The following is an 18,544-nucleotide window of genomic DNA, read 5'->3' as shown; positions in this document are numbered from 1 at the left end:
GAAATAATTCAAAGAATTACAGCTGCGAACACCTCTGTTATATTTATCGGATCTCTATTTCTCGTTTCATTCAATCAACGTAAATTACAACCTCTCTCTTTTAAGGTACAACTGAAATAATTCAAAGAATCACAGCTGCGAACACTTCTGTTATATTTATCGGATCTCTATTTCTCGTTTTATTCATTCAACGTAAATTACAACCTCTCTCTTTTAAGGTACAACTGAAATAATTCAAAGAATCACAGCTGCGAACACCTCTGTTATATTTATCGAATCTCTATTTCTCGTTTGATTCAATCAACGTAAATTACAACCTCTCTCTTTTAAGATACAACTGAAATAATTCAAAGAATCACAGCTGCGAACACTTCTGTTATATTTATCGGATCTCTATTTCTCGTTTCAATCAATCAACGTAAATTACAACCTCTCTCTTTTAAGATAAAACTGAAATAATTCAAAGAATCACAGATGCGAACACCTCTGTTATATTTATCGGATCTCTATTTCTCGTTTCATTCAATCAAAGTAAATTATCCAATCTTTATTCTTCCATTTTCAAAAGCCAGGATTGTTTGATCATGGATGCGTTCGAAAAGACTAAGGATATTAACCTTTTATGCAATTTATAACGTCACTGGAATACTATCATATATTTTGGAATAATTAAATATCTGAATATATAAATAGAAGTTATTATGGAATAGGAAATTTTGAAAGACTTGAACCTTTGGCAATCAAAAACGGCAGAAATTAGTTTAAAAAAGAAAAACTCCGAAAAGAAGTTTTTCAAAGATAAGTAAAGGCCTTATTAAACTTAAGATCAGAAGAAATAAAAACTTATTATAATTCAAGTTCAAAACGATCAGTAATTACCGTTAAAGAATAAGTAAAACCCTAAACGAACAGAAATTAAATAAACAATCATAGCCAAAAAACATACAACAGCTACTAATGCAAATAAATAAATAGATCTTGAAACCATTAAAACTGAAGTTGAATATACGAATGAAGCTTAAAAAAAAACAAAAATATTTTACTATTGAAGTATAAATGAGACCCAAAACGAACAGCAATTAAATAAACAATCATAGTAAACAAACTTATAACGGGTACTAATCTAAATGAATAAATAAACCTTAAAACGAGTAAGACTTAAATTTAATCTGCAAATCAAGATTAAACGAACAAAAAATCCTTGCAAACGAGAGTTTGGGTACTGCCTCCTTCCCTAAATGTAAAAATCCGAAACCTGTCGAGTCATTGGTGCTTTACTGAAAACATATTTCCAATATATCCTTTTTTATTTATTACAACATTGAAAATGGAAATAGAAATTACAGTACAATAAAATTTAAACTGATAAGCTTTTAGCAATTAATACCATTATATGTCAAATATTCAGTTTAATTTTATTAGTTCTTTTCAATTCTGTTCAAGACAAATATAGTTTTCACTATAGACAAAAGTTTGGCTTCTGTCTCTTTCCCTAACTGTAGAAGTATAAAGCCTACTGCGTCATTGGAGATTCACTGAAAACAAACTATATTAGAAACATTTTTGTCTTGCAATTATTACAGCATTGAAAATAAAAATTACAGTTAAATAAAATCTTGAACTGATGAGCTTTCAAGAATTAATTTCATTATATATCCAATATTCAGCTTGATTTTATTAGTTCTTTCCAAGAATCTTCACGACACATATAGTTTTCGGTAAAGCGTCAATGACGCAGTAGAACTTATTCTACACTTACACGAGTAACATTTAGTGATAAGTAAGAGTAACACTCACATCGAAACACTTACTCTTTAGACTTAAGAGGTTTTTTAGAAAGATTTGACTATAAAGAACATAATCAGCAAGTTGTTGTTTGATCTCAAGATACATTCTTGATGATTTTGACCACCCTTGAAAAACTTCCATACTTTTAAACATACTTTAAAAGTAATAATTGAAAAGAGGTTTTTTTGAAAGATTTGACTATAAAGAACATAATCAGCAAGTTGTTGTTTGATCTCAAGATACATTCTTGATGATTTTGACCACCCTTGAAAAACTTCCATACTTTTAAACATACTTTAAAAGTAATAATTGAAAAGAGGTTTTTTTGAAAGATTTGACTATAAAGAACATAATCAGCAAGTTGTTGTTTGATCTCAAGATACATTCTTGATGATTTTGACCACCCTTGAAAAACTTCCATACTTTTAAACATACTTTAAAAGTAATAATTGAAAAGAGGTTTTTTTGAAAGATTTGACTATAAAGAACATAATCAGCAAGTTGTTGTTTGATCTCAAGATACATTCTTGATGATTTTGACCACCCTTGAAAAACTTCCATACTTTTAAACATACTTTAAAAGTAATAATTGAAAAGAGGTTTTTTTGAAAGATTTGACTATAAAGAACATAATCAGCAAGTTGTTGTTTGATCTCAAGATACATTCTTGATGATTTTGACCACCCTTGAAAAACTTCCATACTTTTAAACATACTTTAAAAGTAATAATTGAAAAGAGGTTTTTTTGAAAGATTTGACTATAAAGAACATAATCAGCAAGTTGTTGTTTGATCTCAAGATACATTCTTGATGATTTTGACCACCCTTGAAGAACTTCCTGGATTATAATATATAATTATGTAAAATGCTATTCAGTATAATTAAATTATCAAAAACTATTATAAATAAATGTAATTATTCTTAAAAATTTACTTTAAATGTTATAATTGAAAAGTTTTTTTTTTTGAAAGATTTGACTATAAAGAACATAATCAGCAAGTTGTTGTTTGATCTCAAGATACATTCTTGATTATTTTGACCACCCTTGAAGAACTTCCTGGATTATAATATATAATTATTTAAAATGCTATTCAGTATAATTAAATTATCAAAAACTATTATAAATAAATGTAATTATTCTTGAAAATGTACTTTAAAAGTTATAATTGAAAATTACAGCAGGTACAAAAAACATACTTCGAGTATCAAAGATACAACCAATACAAATTGACTTTTATAAATTGACCATCATACTGAATATACGTCAGTCATCAGGATTAAATTTATAGTAACTATGTAAAGAAAAATGTTAAAAGCTCAATTGTGTACCAAATAGAAGTAATTTTTCAAATATCAAAGATTCAGCCAATAAAGACTAATCACGCTGTTACAAACTAATAAAAGCTGTTAAAGATAAACAAACTAACATAAAGCTGTTACAAACTAATCACTACAGGAATAGTCATCAAAATTAGAATTACTGTAAAACTCTACCACGTGTAAAAAACATATAAAGCAGTATGGTTTATCTTTGAAATACTTCTATCAAAACAATTACTAAAAATATGTATGGTAAAGTGATTTATTCTGAATGGGTTTTATGTTATTTTAGTTTTTCCTGTTGAAGTGTTCTATGATCATAATATCAGCAAACATGGAAGTGGAATACTTAGCATCCCTAGTTTTAAAAGAGCATGTCTGCAAAAAGAAATGGATTTGAATAGTCAACATGAGATGCCAAGTAACATTTATGTTTTTGCCAAAAAAGATTGGGGAAAACATAACGTTGGTCATACTGGAAAGAAGCCTTTCAAATGTGATATATGTGAAAAAACTTTCAACCTCAAATCCACCTTATCTACTCATCAAAAAATTCATACTGGAGAAAAACCTTTTGTGTGTGGTATATGTGGAAAAACGTTCGGCCGAAAATCCCACTTGTCTTATCATCATTTAACTCATACTGGAGAAAAAACTTTCAAATGTGACATGTGTGAAAAATCTTTCAGCCATAAATTCAACCTTACTCAGCATAAGAGAACACACACTGGTGAAAGACCTTTCAAATGTGATATATGTGAAAAAATATTCAGCCTTAAATCCACCTTATCTCAGCATAAGAGAACTCATACTGGTGAAAAACCTTTTGAATGTGACATATGTGAACAGACGTTCAGCCTTAAATCCCACCTATCTTATCATCAATTAACTCATACTGGGGAGAAATCTTTCGTGTGTGATGTATGCGAAAAAAGATTCAGCCGAAAGTCTCACCTATCTTATCATCGAAGAACTCATACTGGTGAAAAAACTTTCAAGTGTGATATATGTGAAAAAACCTTCTCCCTAAAATCCAACCTAACTCTGCATAAGAGAACTCATACTGGTGAAAAACCTTTCAAATGTGATATATGTGAAAAAATATTCGCCCAAACATCTAACCTTACTCAGCATAAGAGAACTCATACTGGTGAAAAACCTTTCAAATGTGACATATGTGAAAAAACCTTCAACCGTAAATCCAACCTATCTCAGCATAAGAGAACTCATACTAATGCCGAACAGAATTTAAATGCTTCATCTGCTTTGCGGTCGTCAGAAGAGTGCATCAGCAATATCTAAGGAACAGCTAAGGGTAATAAGTGGAAAGTTTCAGGGTACGTTATGGGGTATTTTGACGTATGATAGGAGGACAATCAACCCCTCTTTTACTTTTTAGATGCCCCCTCCCTTCAACACAGATCGTAATTTGTCTTAACTGATTTTGTCCAAACGGCCAAAGAGTCTAGTAACTATGCCTCCTTGGATGCCATACCCCCTACAGCCCTAAAGCAAGAATTGAAAATTATCCAGTTTACCCATTTTTAAATACATGATTTATAATTAGAAAGAGGAGATGTTTGATTCTTGGTTTCTTTGAAAAGGCTAAGAGTATTAAGGTGAAACTCTGGGGAATGTTGAGGGATATGTAAAACTAAATGAAAAGACACTGTGTCATCCAGTTCATCAATCAAGTGTATCTACACTAACTTAAAAACCGGTGAAGGTAATAAGTTTTAACTTTCAGGGTATGTTGAAGGAGGATAATGAAAAGTAGCTGGAGAGCTATCAGTCCCCCTCCCATGTCCTTTTTAGCCGTCCTTTCCGTAAAGAGATCTGATAAAACAAATATAAAAGCCACCTTGTTTAAAATAGTCCAAAGGTCAAATAACTGCCCCCAGGATGAGCCTTCAGAGCTTCTAGTGTAATTGTTGTAAGTTACATGGTTTTCCAATTGTTTGAATATAAAATTGACTTTAGGGAAAAGAGGTATTTTTTATCTTGAGTCTCCAGAAAGGCGTAGGTTATTAAGGTAAAACTTTTAGAAAATAATCTGGGAGATTTCAAATAAAATAAAAAAAAACACTGTATGCTGGCTGGTTATGAAGGATACAATAACATCCAAGGATCGGCTAAGGGTATCAAGTTTAAACTTTAAACTCATGGTGAAAGGAATTTTGAAGAAAAATCGGGGGGGACCAATCCCCACCCTCTTGCCCTTTTAGAGATTTCCCTTAACCCTGATCGAAATGTTGAAAAGCTATTCTATTTAAATATTCAAAAAGTATAATAAGTGTGCCTTCAGGAACACCTTGACCACATTTCCTAGGGCGAAGAGTACAAATTACGCAGTTTATTCATTTTTTAAATTCAGGATTCATCATCGAGAAAAGGTAGAATTTTTCTTTCGGGTGTGTCAGAACAGTTCAATGGAATGGAGGGGAAATTTTGGGTAGTGTTTTGGGGTATTTTGAACTAAATCAAAAGACATTACGTGCATCTAAGTTAACAAAAACGGGTAAAGAGGGGAAATTCAAGTAATGTTTTGGGTTATAGATAAGATTTATTGCAAAAAGCCTGCAGACCATAGCAACACAGAATACAGTCTACAAACAAAGCTCAGGAACAAAATACAACTTTAGATAATATAAATAAAAAAAAAACAGAAAACAAATAACAGCAAAAGGCCAAAAAAGAAACACGTCAAGGTTCAACATTTTAACCGACAAAACCCAATCATAATAACATTCAAATCCTAAAAACCATTACAAGCTATCCCCACAAACATGATTCCCTATGTTTAATCCCCAAACGAAGAAACTTACACAACTGTTTAAAAGCGCATGCGTTCTTCTCACCCACTCGCTCAATTAACGAGCATTCACTCCCAAACACTCGTCCAAAACATTCATTCCGCAACTCAGACAGCTCTTCACACTCGGATACAAAATGTAATAAATTCTCATTGACACATCCACAGATAGGGAAAAAATAGGGGCTAGCCGCCAGCCTAAACTTTCCCAGAAATTTACCTCTCTCGCCTAAATCAAAACTGTCCCCTCTTACTAACAACAAATTCTTCAAATCCTTTTTATTCAACCCAAATTTAAAATAAACCTCCTTCCTTAACACTCTTTAGCTTGGGAGTGAAACCTCAAAGACATAGATTGGTCCTTATGAGCTTGCCACTCTTGAATTTCCTGGTCGTTTAGGGTTCGCTGGACTTTCTTCCATACTTACACACTTTCATCCCTTGGGCCTTTTTCTTCATTCCACATCTCCGAAAGGCCACAAAGGGCCAGTATTTATTTGACCTGATTAGACCATGAATCGCGTCTAACGTCCTTCAAGCTCTCCAAACAAGCTGACTTAAGAAGCCAAACTCTAGGTAGCCTAATTATTTTCTCCCAAAATGTCACCATTCTAACCAATATAACACTCCAATCTTCACCATTCTAGCACTTTAAAGTCGATCTGAATCCCGCTTCCACCGGGGTAAGTATTTCCTCCTTATCCAACCAATCTCTTTGCCTAAATTTCATAACCTTACAAAACAATTTACTTACCACATTTCCTTTAAAGATATACTTAGAGTTCTCGTGCAACTTCCTATCACCTTTCTTAAAAAGAGGCACTGCTACCGAAGTGTCCCATGAACGAGGCCAACAAGCTTTCTCCGAATTACCATTCATCTTTTTCAACTGATCCCAAATTTCATGTTGAGATAAAGGCCTAATTAAATCGTCATCATTCTGTCTTAAAGGATATGTTACCGTCCTTAGACCTAACTCTCTATCCTCTAAACTATTCGACTCATTCGCCCTGACATAATCTGACTCCCATTTTCAAAATAATCTGGCCACGCATCAACTAGCGGGACATCTCATATTGCCGTGCCCTGGATTGAGCATTTAACTACCGACCAAAACTCTATAGGGTTATGCACACCATAAGCTGTCTTAATTTCGTCATTGATCTTCATCTGCATCTCTCTTTTCAACTTTTTTAATCCTATTATAATCTGACCTTAATTTCCTGTAATCAGCTAGCCTGAGGAAATTCATTTCCCGATCCAATTATCTTTTGTTTTAAGTAGCCAGAAAACCCTAATCACCTCTTCCCTTTTCTGCCTACATTCCTAATCGAAAAAACCGTCATTTTTTTCTGGTTGGATTGATCCAATTCAGCTGGTTCTGAAAAATTCAAAATCGAATGACAATCATTCCGAAATTCTTCGCTTTCTAGTTCCATTTTAACCAATTCTTCTTTCTCCTTGGCTATTCAAACTGGTTTACGGATCATTTCCCCACTCGTAGACCTTTCATTTACCTTTTCAGACTGTCGAATACACAGTCGTAAATGTTCAGATCCGACCAACTCTAGGACCCTGAGGTCCACCGCTCAGGGCCAGAGAGATAAACCACATAAAACGTTATCAATTAAGCTCGGGGTAAACCCACAATAACACGTAAAATCACCCATACCTTCCGTTCCAGTTTGGACTGCCAAGGAGAAAGAAGAATTGGTTAAAATGGAACTAGAAAGTGAAGAATTTCAGAATGATTGTCATTCGATTTTGAATTTTTCAGAACCAGCTGAATTGGATCAAGCTGTCTCGGTAATTACAGATAGAATTTATGAGATCATCAAGGCTTCATCTTAGGATAGGAACCATCCAACCACAAAAAAATTACGGTTTTTTCGATTATTAATGTAGGCAGAAAAGGGAAGAAGTGATTAGGGTTTTCTGGCTACTTAAAACAAAAGACAATTGGATCAGGAAATGAATTTCCGCAGGCTAGCTGATTACAGCAAATTAAGGTCAGATTATAATAGGATTAAAAGAGTTAAGAAGAGAGAGGCAGATGAAGATCAATGAAGAAATTAAGACAGCTTATCGTGTGCATAACACTATAGAGTTTTGGTCGGTAGTTAAATGCTCAATCCAGGGTACGGGAATAAGAGGAGATGTCCTGCCAGTTGATGTATGGCCAGATTATTTTGAAAATAGGGAGTCAGATTATGTCAGGGCGAATGGTTTAGAGGATAGAGAGTTAAGTCTAAGAACGGTAACATATTCTTTAAGACAGAATGATTGCGATTTAATTAGGCCTTTATCTCAACATGAAATTTGGGATCAGTTGAAAAAGATGAATGGTAATTCGGAGAAAGCTTGTTGGCCTCGTTCATGGGACACTTCGGTAGCAGTGCCTCTTTTTAAGAAAGATGATAGGAAGTTACATGAAAACTCTAAGTATATCTTTATAGGAAATGTGGTAAGTAAATTGTTTTGTAAGGTTATGAAATTTAGGCAAAGAGATTGGTTGGATAAGGAGGAAATACTTACCCCGGTGGAAGCGGGATTCAGATCGACATTTACTACTGTTGACCATATTTTTATTTTGGATATATTGAGAAGGGAATATACTAGAGGGAAAAATGGTCGGCTATTCGTAGCATCTTTAGATCTGAAATGTGCTTTTGACTCGGTAAATAAGAGGTTGTTAATTGAAAGTCTGTTAGAAATAGGCTTGACGTCTTGTTTTGTAGCAATAATGGCAGATGTGTATCGGAGGGTAAATTTTTTTATGAATGTTATGGGAAATTTTTCTAGGCTGATTACGTCTCATCTGGGTGTGAAACAAGGATGTAATTTGTCTCCTAAGTTTTTCTCTTTGTTTGTTAATGATTTAGATAGTTTTATGAAAAGTAATGGAGCCCCTTATATGTTATTCGCAGATGACATAGCTCTAGTGGGGGATAGTAGAGATAATATTCACAAGCAATTAGATATAAGAATTCAATAAGAAGCAATAAGTAATAAGACTATTGCCTATTTTAGGCTTGAAGGGTTCATTTAGTTCAGTGGTACTGAAAGGCGATCCGGGGCTTTTCACTTTAAGGAGTGTTAGATTGGTTAGAATGGTGAAATTTTGGGAGAAAATAATTAGGATACCTAGAGTTCGGCTTTTTAAGTCAGCTTGTTTGGAGAGCTTGAAGGACGTTAGATGCGATTCGTGGTGAATCCATACAGGTACTCTTGCTGATCTATATTCTTCACGACACCGATCTTTTCTGGATCCCGCAACGAGACACGTATACACAGTATTTACAAGAGAGGAAGGTTTACCTATTCCTGGTACTTGGCAGGGTGACAGCAATTGCGTTTGCAAGCTCTTGGTGGCTACTAATGGTGAAATAATATGCTTATACTGCAAAAATCCACAGAGCTAATTTCTCGTTCTGATTGGACATCACACGAAGCCACTGTAACGGATCATGGTCAGTTTCGACGAAAAAATACCGGCCCGCCAGGAAGTAGTGGAACTTGGATATTGCCCATTTTATTGCTAGCGCCTCCTTCTCGATCGTAGAGTATCGACTCTCAGCGGGTGTCAGTTTCCTTTTAATGAAGCCAATATGATGTTCCTGCCCGTCAATCCGCTGGGTCCAGACTACCCCCAGTCCTTTGCCGCTCTCGTCCGTTTGTAGTATGAAGGGCTCCTTATAGTTTGGATTTCTCAAAACCGAAGCTGAACACAACGCCTCCTTCAGAGACTCAAATGCCAGTTCTGCATTGGCAGTTCACTCGACTACCTCAGACGCCTTTTTGGTCGTCATCTGGCAGAGTGGTTTGGCCAAAACTGCGAAATTCTGGATAAAGCGACTATACTATCAACTAGTCCCATAAATGCTCGAACATCCTTTTTTGAAATGGGCCTTGGATAATTGACAATCCCCTGGATCTTGTTCTTCGATGGCTTAACGACCCCACCTTTTACTGTATGTCCCAAAAACTCCGCTTCTGTAGCACCATTTCGATATGTCGCAGGTGGTCCTAGAAAGTGTTACTGAAGTTCACAATATCGTCGATGTAGCAGTGACAGAATTTCAATTCTCTGAGAACGAGATCCATGAGCTTTTGGAACAATCCAATTGCTCCTTAAATCCCGAATGAAGTTACGAGAAACTCATATAGACCATTTGGCGTCACACATGCTGTCTTGTGTATGCTATTACGGTGCATTTTTATATACCAATATCCTCGAGTTAAGTCTAGCTTCCTGATAAATTTAGCTGATCCCATTCCCTCAAGGATCTCATCCGTGCGAGGTAATGGGTAACAATTCTGCCTTGAAATTATATTTAGTTCCCGATAGTCTTCACAAAACCGCACCTTCCCATCTGTCTTTGGTACTAGTACTATCGGTGACGCACTCTGACGGTCTTATGATTCCTTCTTGCAGCATCTTAGCCACTTCGTTGTCTACCAGGTGCCGTTTCACTGCTGGAACTCGATAGTTTTTTTTCCGCACCGGTGGGTTACTGCCTGTATCGATCTCATGCATCAAGAGATCGGTTTTCCTAGGTCCGTCCGAAAGAGCCGTTCTGTATCTTCTCAAGATTTTAGCTAAATCCTTTCTCTAACCATGACTTAAAATTCCATTTATGGATGTCTGGAGGGCTTCTTCAAAGCCTCCGTCATTTTCTGCACCTTGTAGCCCGTCATCTCTTCCAGGCTTGTGTCCGCATAGTTGTCTGCTTGAATAAATAAGATTTCACTCGGATTTGCCCCGTGGTACTTTCTAAGAAGCTTTACATGGAGAAGCTTTGCCCTCTTTCTCCCCTTTGGAAATTCCACTAGGTAAGCCACACATCCGTATTTCTTCAGGATCTTGTATGGGCCTTGCCACTGTGCCTCAAGTTTGCTATTTCCACACGGTAAGAGGACCAGAACTTCCTCTTCCGCTTCAAATTCTCTGAGTTTCCGGTTGTGATCATACCAGGTCTTCTGTCGTTCCTGACTTGCCAATAAGTTTTGATGTGCGGTCTCGGTCCATTTGCTAAGTCGTTCCCGCATATTAACCAGGTAACTGACTACCGATTCAGACGCACCTTTTTTTTCTCCTCCCACTCCTCTCGTAACACATCTAGTGGTCCTTCAGAAAGTGACATTAGTGTTGAATCAGGCAGAAAAAGCCGAGTGTATACGACACTCACCTTCACCCACCGAAAAGCTTGTCTACACTACACTACTGTTGTCTGTAGATGCTCATTGCTGAGAATTTTAGCAAAAGCTGAGTACTATCCCTTATATTTATAATTGATTATTGTGTGTTTATTATTTATAATCTACTGCGTAATGGTTTTAAATTCACTAAGTAGTGGGTTTGTTAAATAGTTACTTTTCCTCAATACTGCTTGAATAGCACCAACTTCAATAGCAACCCTGCCCCCCATAAAAACACTGTAGCTATGCCCCTGGTAGTAGCGTGTATTTGTTACCTGTTTGGTCGTTGATTATCTCCCTTATCAGTTCTTGAAAGTTCCAAATTAATATGCTCAGTCATTCCTGAATTACGCCCTTTTGAGAGCCCATATACAGAGCCGTAAAGGGGTTTGATTTAGTTCAACGCTCCTCTCAACGTTCTATGAAAGGCTGAAATGTCTTTGTCCTTATGAAAACTAAAGGTTAAGGATGTATACCTTTCTTAATAACATATACTATACTTAAACAGTGAATGAATTGTCTAACCTACCGCCCTTATTCTGGGGGCTGTGGGGGGGGGGTTTACATCCTCAAAGGTATAATTACAGGGTCTTTCATTAATGCTGAAGAAAAAGATGTCTCAAAGTTTTGATTGGATGTTTGCTTTGAAAATTATGGCCGTAGGAGGGGGGATGGTTGCCCTTAATTCTTTTTTGACTTTTAAAAGAGAAACTGTGGGTTCCAATTTCAAATCAAATGAGCCCTTTCCAAAGAGTATACGACCACCCGTTCCATAAAAACTTTATAAATCATCGGAACCTAGCTTACAACCCTTGCTCCTGGTTTTTTAGGGGCTATTTCAACCCCAAAGACTCTTTTATATGATATTTAGACTATTTGAACCGAATAGCTATCTCAAAATTTCTCTCGGAATGTATTTGGGGGAATAAAAATTTGTGGGGTGCGTCTAATTGCACTCCTGTCACTTTTGACTCCTAAAAAGGATACTAGGACTTCTGATTTTTAATTGATAGGGCAATATCCGAATTGTATACGACCACCTTTTCCATAAATTATTTTAAAAAAAAATTCCACGAAATATATTTTTCAAAAAAAAGGAAAGAACTCTATTAAACCAAAAATGAACAAAAATAGAATCAAATAATATACCAAGCATACAACTACCACAAAACAGCATCAATAAATAAATGAAACCCAAAACAAACAGAAATTTAAATAAATATCAGAGTCAAACTCATAACGAGCAGAAATTATTATGATTAGGGTTCTAAACCCCTATGCCTTCTAAAAGCCAGAATATAATTTGTACTTTACTGAAAAAAAATCAAATAAATTCACTGAAAAAAATGTGCATTGTCAGTTAAATATACATATGCTGATATTTATTCCTTAAAATCTTAATTAATTTTTGATTTCTTAAATTTATAAAAATGAAAATATTTAAAAGAATTTTTTCAGTTAAGTATAAATTATATTCTGGGTTTTTAGAAGCCATAGGGGAGTAATAGGTAAGATAGATAGGTAGTAAAGTGAAGAAATAATAGTGAAATAGGGACAAATTAGATTACAAATAAGCAAGGAGTCTTAGGTACAAAAAAAAGAAGAAAGAAACAGGATTGATTGTTCTTTTTCTTTTTTTCGGGAGTACGAAAAGAAAACAATAACCGGTTTGATTCTATCCATTACGTGAAGTATCACCAACCTATTATTAAGAAAGCAAAAAAGAAGAGGAAACGCAGAAAGGAGGACCAAACACCGCTGGATAAAAGAAAGAAAATACGAAGAATTTAAAATATGTATTAGAAAACGATTTTGTATTTTTTTTTTAATATATAGTCTATTTTTGAAAAAAAAGAAGGCATATGGGGGTATATAACCCTACTCATATTAATTTCTGTCTGTTTTGGGTTTCATTTACAACCCTTGCTTTGAGGGCTGAGGGGATTTGTTATCCTCAAAGACATAATTTCCAGACGTTTCAAATACGTTGAACAAAATGGCTATCTCAAAATTTTGATTGGAAGTGTTTGGGGAAATGATTGGCGTGGGTGGGGGTGTTCTCCCTCTGATTACTTTCGACTATTAAAAAAGAGCAATATCCCTTTGAATTTCCAATCGAATGAGCCCTTTTTGAAGTTTCTACGACAAAACTTAAAAATGGCAATTGCCCTCTCAATTTCCAATCGAATGAATCCTTTTCGATCACTTTGGACTAATAAAAAAGGCGCTAGTCCTCTCAACTTCCAATCGAATGAGCCGTTTTTGAAGCTTCTACGACAAATATTTCTATAAAAACCTTACATGCCCCAAGGGCGTGACTTACGACCCTTGTCCTGAGGACTATGGGGGGAAGGTTGTCATCCTCAAAGACATAACTTCCAAACCTTTCAACTATGTTCAACAAAATGGCCATTTCAAAATTTTGATCGGAAATGTTTGGGGAAATGAAGGGCGTGGGAGAGGGGTTGATTCTCCCTCCGATTATTTTTGAATATTAATAAAAGCAATAGTCCTCATAATTTCCGATCGGATGAGCCCTTTTTGAATTTTTTACGACAAAGCTTTCTATAAAAAAGCTTACATGCCCCCAGGGCATAACTTGCAACCTTAGCCCTGAGGACTCTGGGGGGGGGGGGGTTGTCATACTCAAAGACATAATCGGACCCTTTAATTATGTTCAACAGAATAAAAATATATCAAATTGTTGAACGGAAGTGTTTGGGAAAATGATAGGCGTGTGAGGGAGCATTCGCCCTCCGATCGCTTTTGACTATTAGTAAGGGTACTAGCCCTCTCAATTCCCAATTGAATGACCCCTTTTTGAAGTTTCCACGGCAATGCTTTCTATAAAAGCCTGATATGCGCCCAGGGCATAACTTACAACCTTCACACTGGGGGCTGTGGTGGGTTTGTCATGCTCAAAGATATAATTTCCGGACCTTTCAACTAAGCTAAACAAAATGATTATCTCAAAGTTTTAATTCAATATATTCGGGGAAATAATGGGCGTTAGAGAGGGGTTAGTTGCCCTCCAATCACTTTCAACTATTAACCCTTTCAGTTTCAAATCGAATGAGCCCTTTTTAAAGGTTTTACGACATCACTTTCTAGGATAACCCTGTTTGTCCCAGGTCATAACCTACAACTCTTACCCTGAGGTGTGTGGGGGGTTGTATATCCTCAAAGACCGAATTTTCAGAACTTTCAACTACGTTGAAAAATAAGACCATCTCAAAATTTTGATTAGATGTGTTTGGGGAAATAGTGGGCGTTAGAGGGGGGTTAAATATCCTCCAATCACTTTCTACTATTCAAAAGAGCACTAGCCTTTTCAGTTTCCAATCGAATGAGCCCTTTTTGAAGTTTTTACGACAACCCTTTCTAGAAAAATCTTATATGCCCGCTGGGCATAACTTACAATCCTTGCCCTGAGGAGTGTGAGGGGTTTGTCATCCTCAAAGACAAAATTTCCAGAGCTTTCAACTACGTTGATTAAAATGGCCATTTCAAAATTTTGATTGGATGTGTTTGGGGAAATTGTGGGCATGAGAGGAAGGTTAGTTACCCTACAATCCCTTTCGACTATTAAAAAGGGCCCTAGCCCTTTCAATTTCCAATTGAATGAGCCCTTTTTTAAGTTTCTGTGAAAACGCTATCTATAAAAACCTTATCTACCCCCAGGGATCAACTTACAATCCTTGCCCTGAGGATTTTGGGGGTTTTGTCATCCTCAAAGACCTAATTTACAGAACTTCAAACTACGTTGAACAAAATGGATGTCTAAAAATTTTCATTGGATGTGTTTGGGGAAATGTCGGGCGTGAGAGGAAAAGTCTTATATGCCCCCAGGGCATAACTTACAACCCTTGCCCTGAGGGGTGAGGGGGTGGTCATCCTCAGAGACATAATTTCCAGATCTTTCAACTATGTTAAAAAAAATGGCTACCTCAAAATTTTTATTGGATGTGTTTGGGGAAATGGTGGGCGTGAGAGGGGGATTAGTTGCCCTCCAATCACTTCCTACTATTAAAAAGGGCACTATCCCTTTCAATTTCCAATAGAATAAGCCCTTTTTGAAGTTTCTACGACAACCCTTGGGGGGGGGGGGTGGTCATCCTCAAAGACCTAGTTTCCAGAAATTTCAACTATGTTGAACAAAATGGCTATCTCAAAATTTGATAATATGTGTTTGGGGAAATGGTGAGCGTGAGAGGGGGATTAGTTGCCCTCCAATCTCTGTCAACTATCAAAAAGGGCACTAGCGCTTTCAATTTCCAAGTGAATGAGCCCTTTTTGAAGTTTCTACGGCAACGCTATCTATAAAAAGCTTATAGGGTTTGAAGGGTTTGTCATCCTCAAAAATATAATTTCCAGAAATTTCAACTACGTTGAACAAAATGGCTATCTCAAAATTTTGATTAGATGTGTCTGGGGAAAGGGTGTCAGAGTAGAGGGTAGTTGCTCTCCAATCACTTTCGACTATTAAAAACGGCACTAGCCCTTTCATTTTCCAATCAAATGAGCCATTTGTGAAGTTTCTACGAATACACTTTCTATAAAAACTTATATGCCCCCGGTGCATAACTTACAACCCTTACCCTGAGGACTCTGAGGGGGTTATCATCCTCCAAGACTTAATTTCCAGAACTTTCAACTACGTTGAACAAAATGGAAATCTCAAAATTTTGATTGCGTGTGTTTGTGGAAATGGTGGGCGTGGAAGGGCTGTTAGTTGCCTTCCAATCACTTTCTGCTATCAAAAAAGGCACAAGCCCTTTCAATTTTCAATCGAATCATTTTTTTTTCGAAGTTTCTACGACAACTCTTTCGATATGAAGTGCCTTGGTCTAAAAGAAACAAAGAAAGAAAGAAATAATACATTTTGCCAACATTGTTCTTTACTTAGGCAGCGCTATTGCGCTGCCTATGAAACCTTAAATGTTAGCAATTTGTAATTAATACAACTTTAAGCCCCTAAACTCCGGGGGGGGGGGGGTCGTCATCCCAAAAGATATAATTATTTGACTTTGAAAACATGCTTAACATAATGATTAACTCAAAATTTTGATTGGATATGCACGAGGAGGGAATTTTGTCCTCTAATCACTGTCGACTATTAAAAACGGGCACTATAACTTTCAATTTCCAATTCAAAGAGCCCCCTCTGAAGTTTAAAAGACCACTCTTTCCATGGAAATCTTGTATGCCTCCGGGGCATAACTTACAGCCCTTGCCCTGGCGGCTTGTGGGGGTGGAGTTGTAATCTTCAAAGACATAATTATTAAACCTTTCAACTACGCTGAACAAAATGGCTATCTCAAAAATTTTGATTGTAAATATTTGGGGAAATGATGGGCCTTGGGGGCTGGTTGCCCTCCAATCACTTTTGACTATTAGAAAGGGCAATATAACTTGTAATTACCAAACGAATGAGCTTCTTTTACAACGACTCCTTCTATACAAAGTGCCTTTCCCCCAAAGTGCTTCCTATAAGAACCTTATATGTCCCAAGGGTATATAATTTATAGCCCTTACCCTGAGGACCTGGGGGGTGTCATCCCAAAAGACAAAATTACTTGACCTTTCAAAATGGCTATCTCGAATTATGATTGGATATGTTTTGATTTGGATAACTCCAAAATAACAAAAAATAAAAAAACTAAATTGAATAAAAATAATAGGGATTTAAGGGAAGTTGGCACAGCTTAGGAGGGTGTAAGGTTTTGCAATTATTCTATTGGAAAATGAGCGGTTTGGTGCCGCAGTTAAGTAGTCTTACAATAGTAGAAGGCCTCATAGGATGATATGAATATGCGTTAAATTTTCACTTTGGTCATATGTGCAAATTGCGCTTGAAAGTTGAAGATTAACAATCTCACCAAATTAGACATGTGGCAAATTATTTACGGTGTAAAAATAGGGTGGTTGCATCTATCAACAAATATGGCTTGGATATAATTTTGTACAAAGTGGTACAATTGGTAATTCCTGCTTCTTTTTTTTCTTTCTTTCTTTCTTTACGCCGTTATTGACACATTGTAAGCTGCAAATACTTCTAAAATTTATTATCATTGATTCATATTCTTAGACCCGTGAACCTGACCAGTCACATAGGAGTGCCAGAAACATGAAACGGAGGAAAAAATAAAAAAAAACCTACTGATGCCAGTCAAAAGAAGCGTCGGTAAAAATCGGAGGCAGAAGCGGAGAGAAAGGAAGGTCGCTTCTCAGAGCAAGTCAGACGGAGAGGAGGCTCCGATAAAACCTGGACAGAGAGGGAAAGGTTTTGCTCAGTTACAGAGGATGGATGAGACCGTGCAAGAATTCTGGGAAATTTCTCCCTACCAGGAACTTTTTTGGGATCCAATCCGAGACTGCAACCTTCACAAGAAGTTCAACAAGCAAACCAGTCTAACATCGCTGAGAGCACAGTCAGAGAACCTGAAGGCAACAAGCACCCGACCAGCCAGAGTGGTTGCGCTACTGAAGGATGTAGAGGAAATTTTTCAGCTTTTATAAATGGAACTGTTTACGGAGGTAGTTCCGTACCACCTGCAAGTAGCCCTTCGGGAGATGCAGTTTAAAACTATAAAAAAGCCGTTTCTTTTGCGGGATCTAGTCGTTTTTTTTCAACGTAGTTGAAAGTTCTGGAAATTATGTCTTTTAGGATGACAACCCCCCACAGCCCTCAGGGTAAGTGTTGCCCTGGGGGCATATAAGGTTTTTATAGAAAATGTTGTTGTAGAAACTTCAAAAGGGGCTCATTTGATTGGAAATTGAAAGGGCTAGTGCCCTTTTTAATAGTTGAAAATGATTTAAGGGCAATTAACCCCCCTCTCACGCCTACCATTTCCCCACACACATCCAATCAAAATTTTGAGATAGCGATTTTTCAAGTAGTTGAAAGTTCTAGAAATTATGTCTTTAAGGATGACCACTCCCCAGGGCAAAAGTTGTAAGTTATACCCCGGGGGCATATAAGGTTTTTATAGAAAGCGTTGTAGAAACTCCAAAAGGGGCTCATTCGATTGGAAAATAAAAGGGCTAGTGCTCTTTTTATAGTTGAAAGTCAGTGGAGGGCAACTAGCCCCCCTTTTCCGCCTGACATTTTCCCAAACACATTCAATCAAAATTTTGGGATAGCCATTTTGTTCAACGTAATTCAAAGTTCTGGAAAATAGGTCTTTGAGAATGGCAAACCCCTCACATCCCTCAGGGCAAGGGTTGTAAATTATGCCCCTGGGGGCATATAAGGTTCATATAGATAGCGTTGTCGCAAAAACCTCAAAAAGGGCTCATTCAATTGGAAATTGAAAGGGCTAGTCCCCTTTTTAAATGTTGAAATATATTGTAGGGCAACTAATCCCCTCTCACGCCAACCATTTCCCCAAACACATCCAATCAAGATTTTGAGATAGCCATTTT

At 36.5% G+C, this 18,544-nt stretch overlaps 1 protein-coding gene across 2 annotated transcripts in view; it reads left to right on the top strand.

The window, feature by feature from the left end:
* The window catches only part of LOC148942334 (uncharacterized), an 81,356-nt gene extending 76,274 nt beyond the window's left edge, over window positions 1-5,082 (top strand). For both annotated transcript variants that reach the window (XM_089103346.1, XM_089103347.1), the window contains one exon: window positions 3,401-5,082. In XM_089103346.1, the coding sequence (XP_088959472.1) occupies window positions 3,401-4,410 (1,010 nt within the window). In that variant the 3' untranslated portion in view covers window positions 4,411-5,082. The remainder of the gene's footprint in view (window positions 1-3,400) is intronic.
* Window positions 5,083-18,544: the final 13,462 nt, after the last annotated feature.

The sequence above is a fragment of the Artemia sp. Qi Xiang Cuo genome, chromosome 17, assembly GCF_049724085.1.
Source record: "Artemia sp. Qi Xiang Cuo chromosome 17, ASM4972408v1, whole genome shotgun sequence".
NCBI classification, from domain to species: Eukaryota; Metazoa; Arthropoda; class Branchiopoda; order Anostraca; family Artemiidae; genus Artemia; species Artemia sp. Qi Xiang Cuo.
The sequence above is the reverse complement of the archived record's forward strand: the minus strand, read 5'-3'. Positions and strand labels throughout refer to the sequence as shown.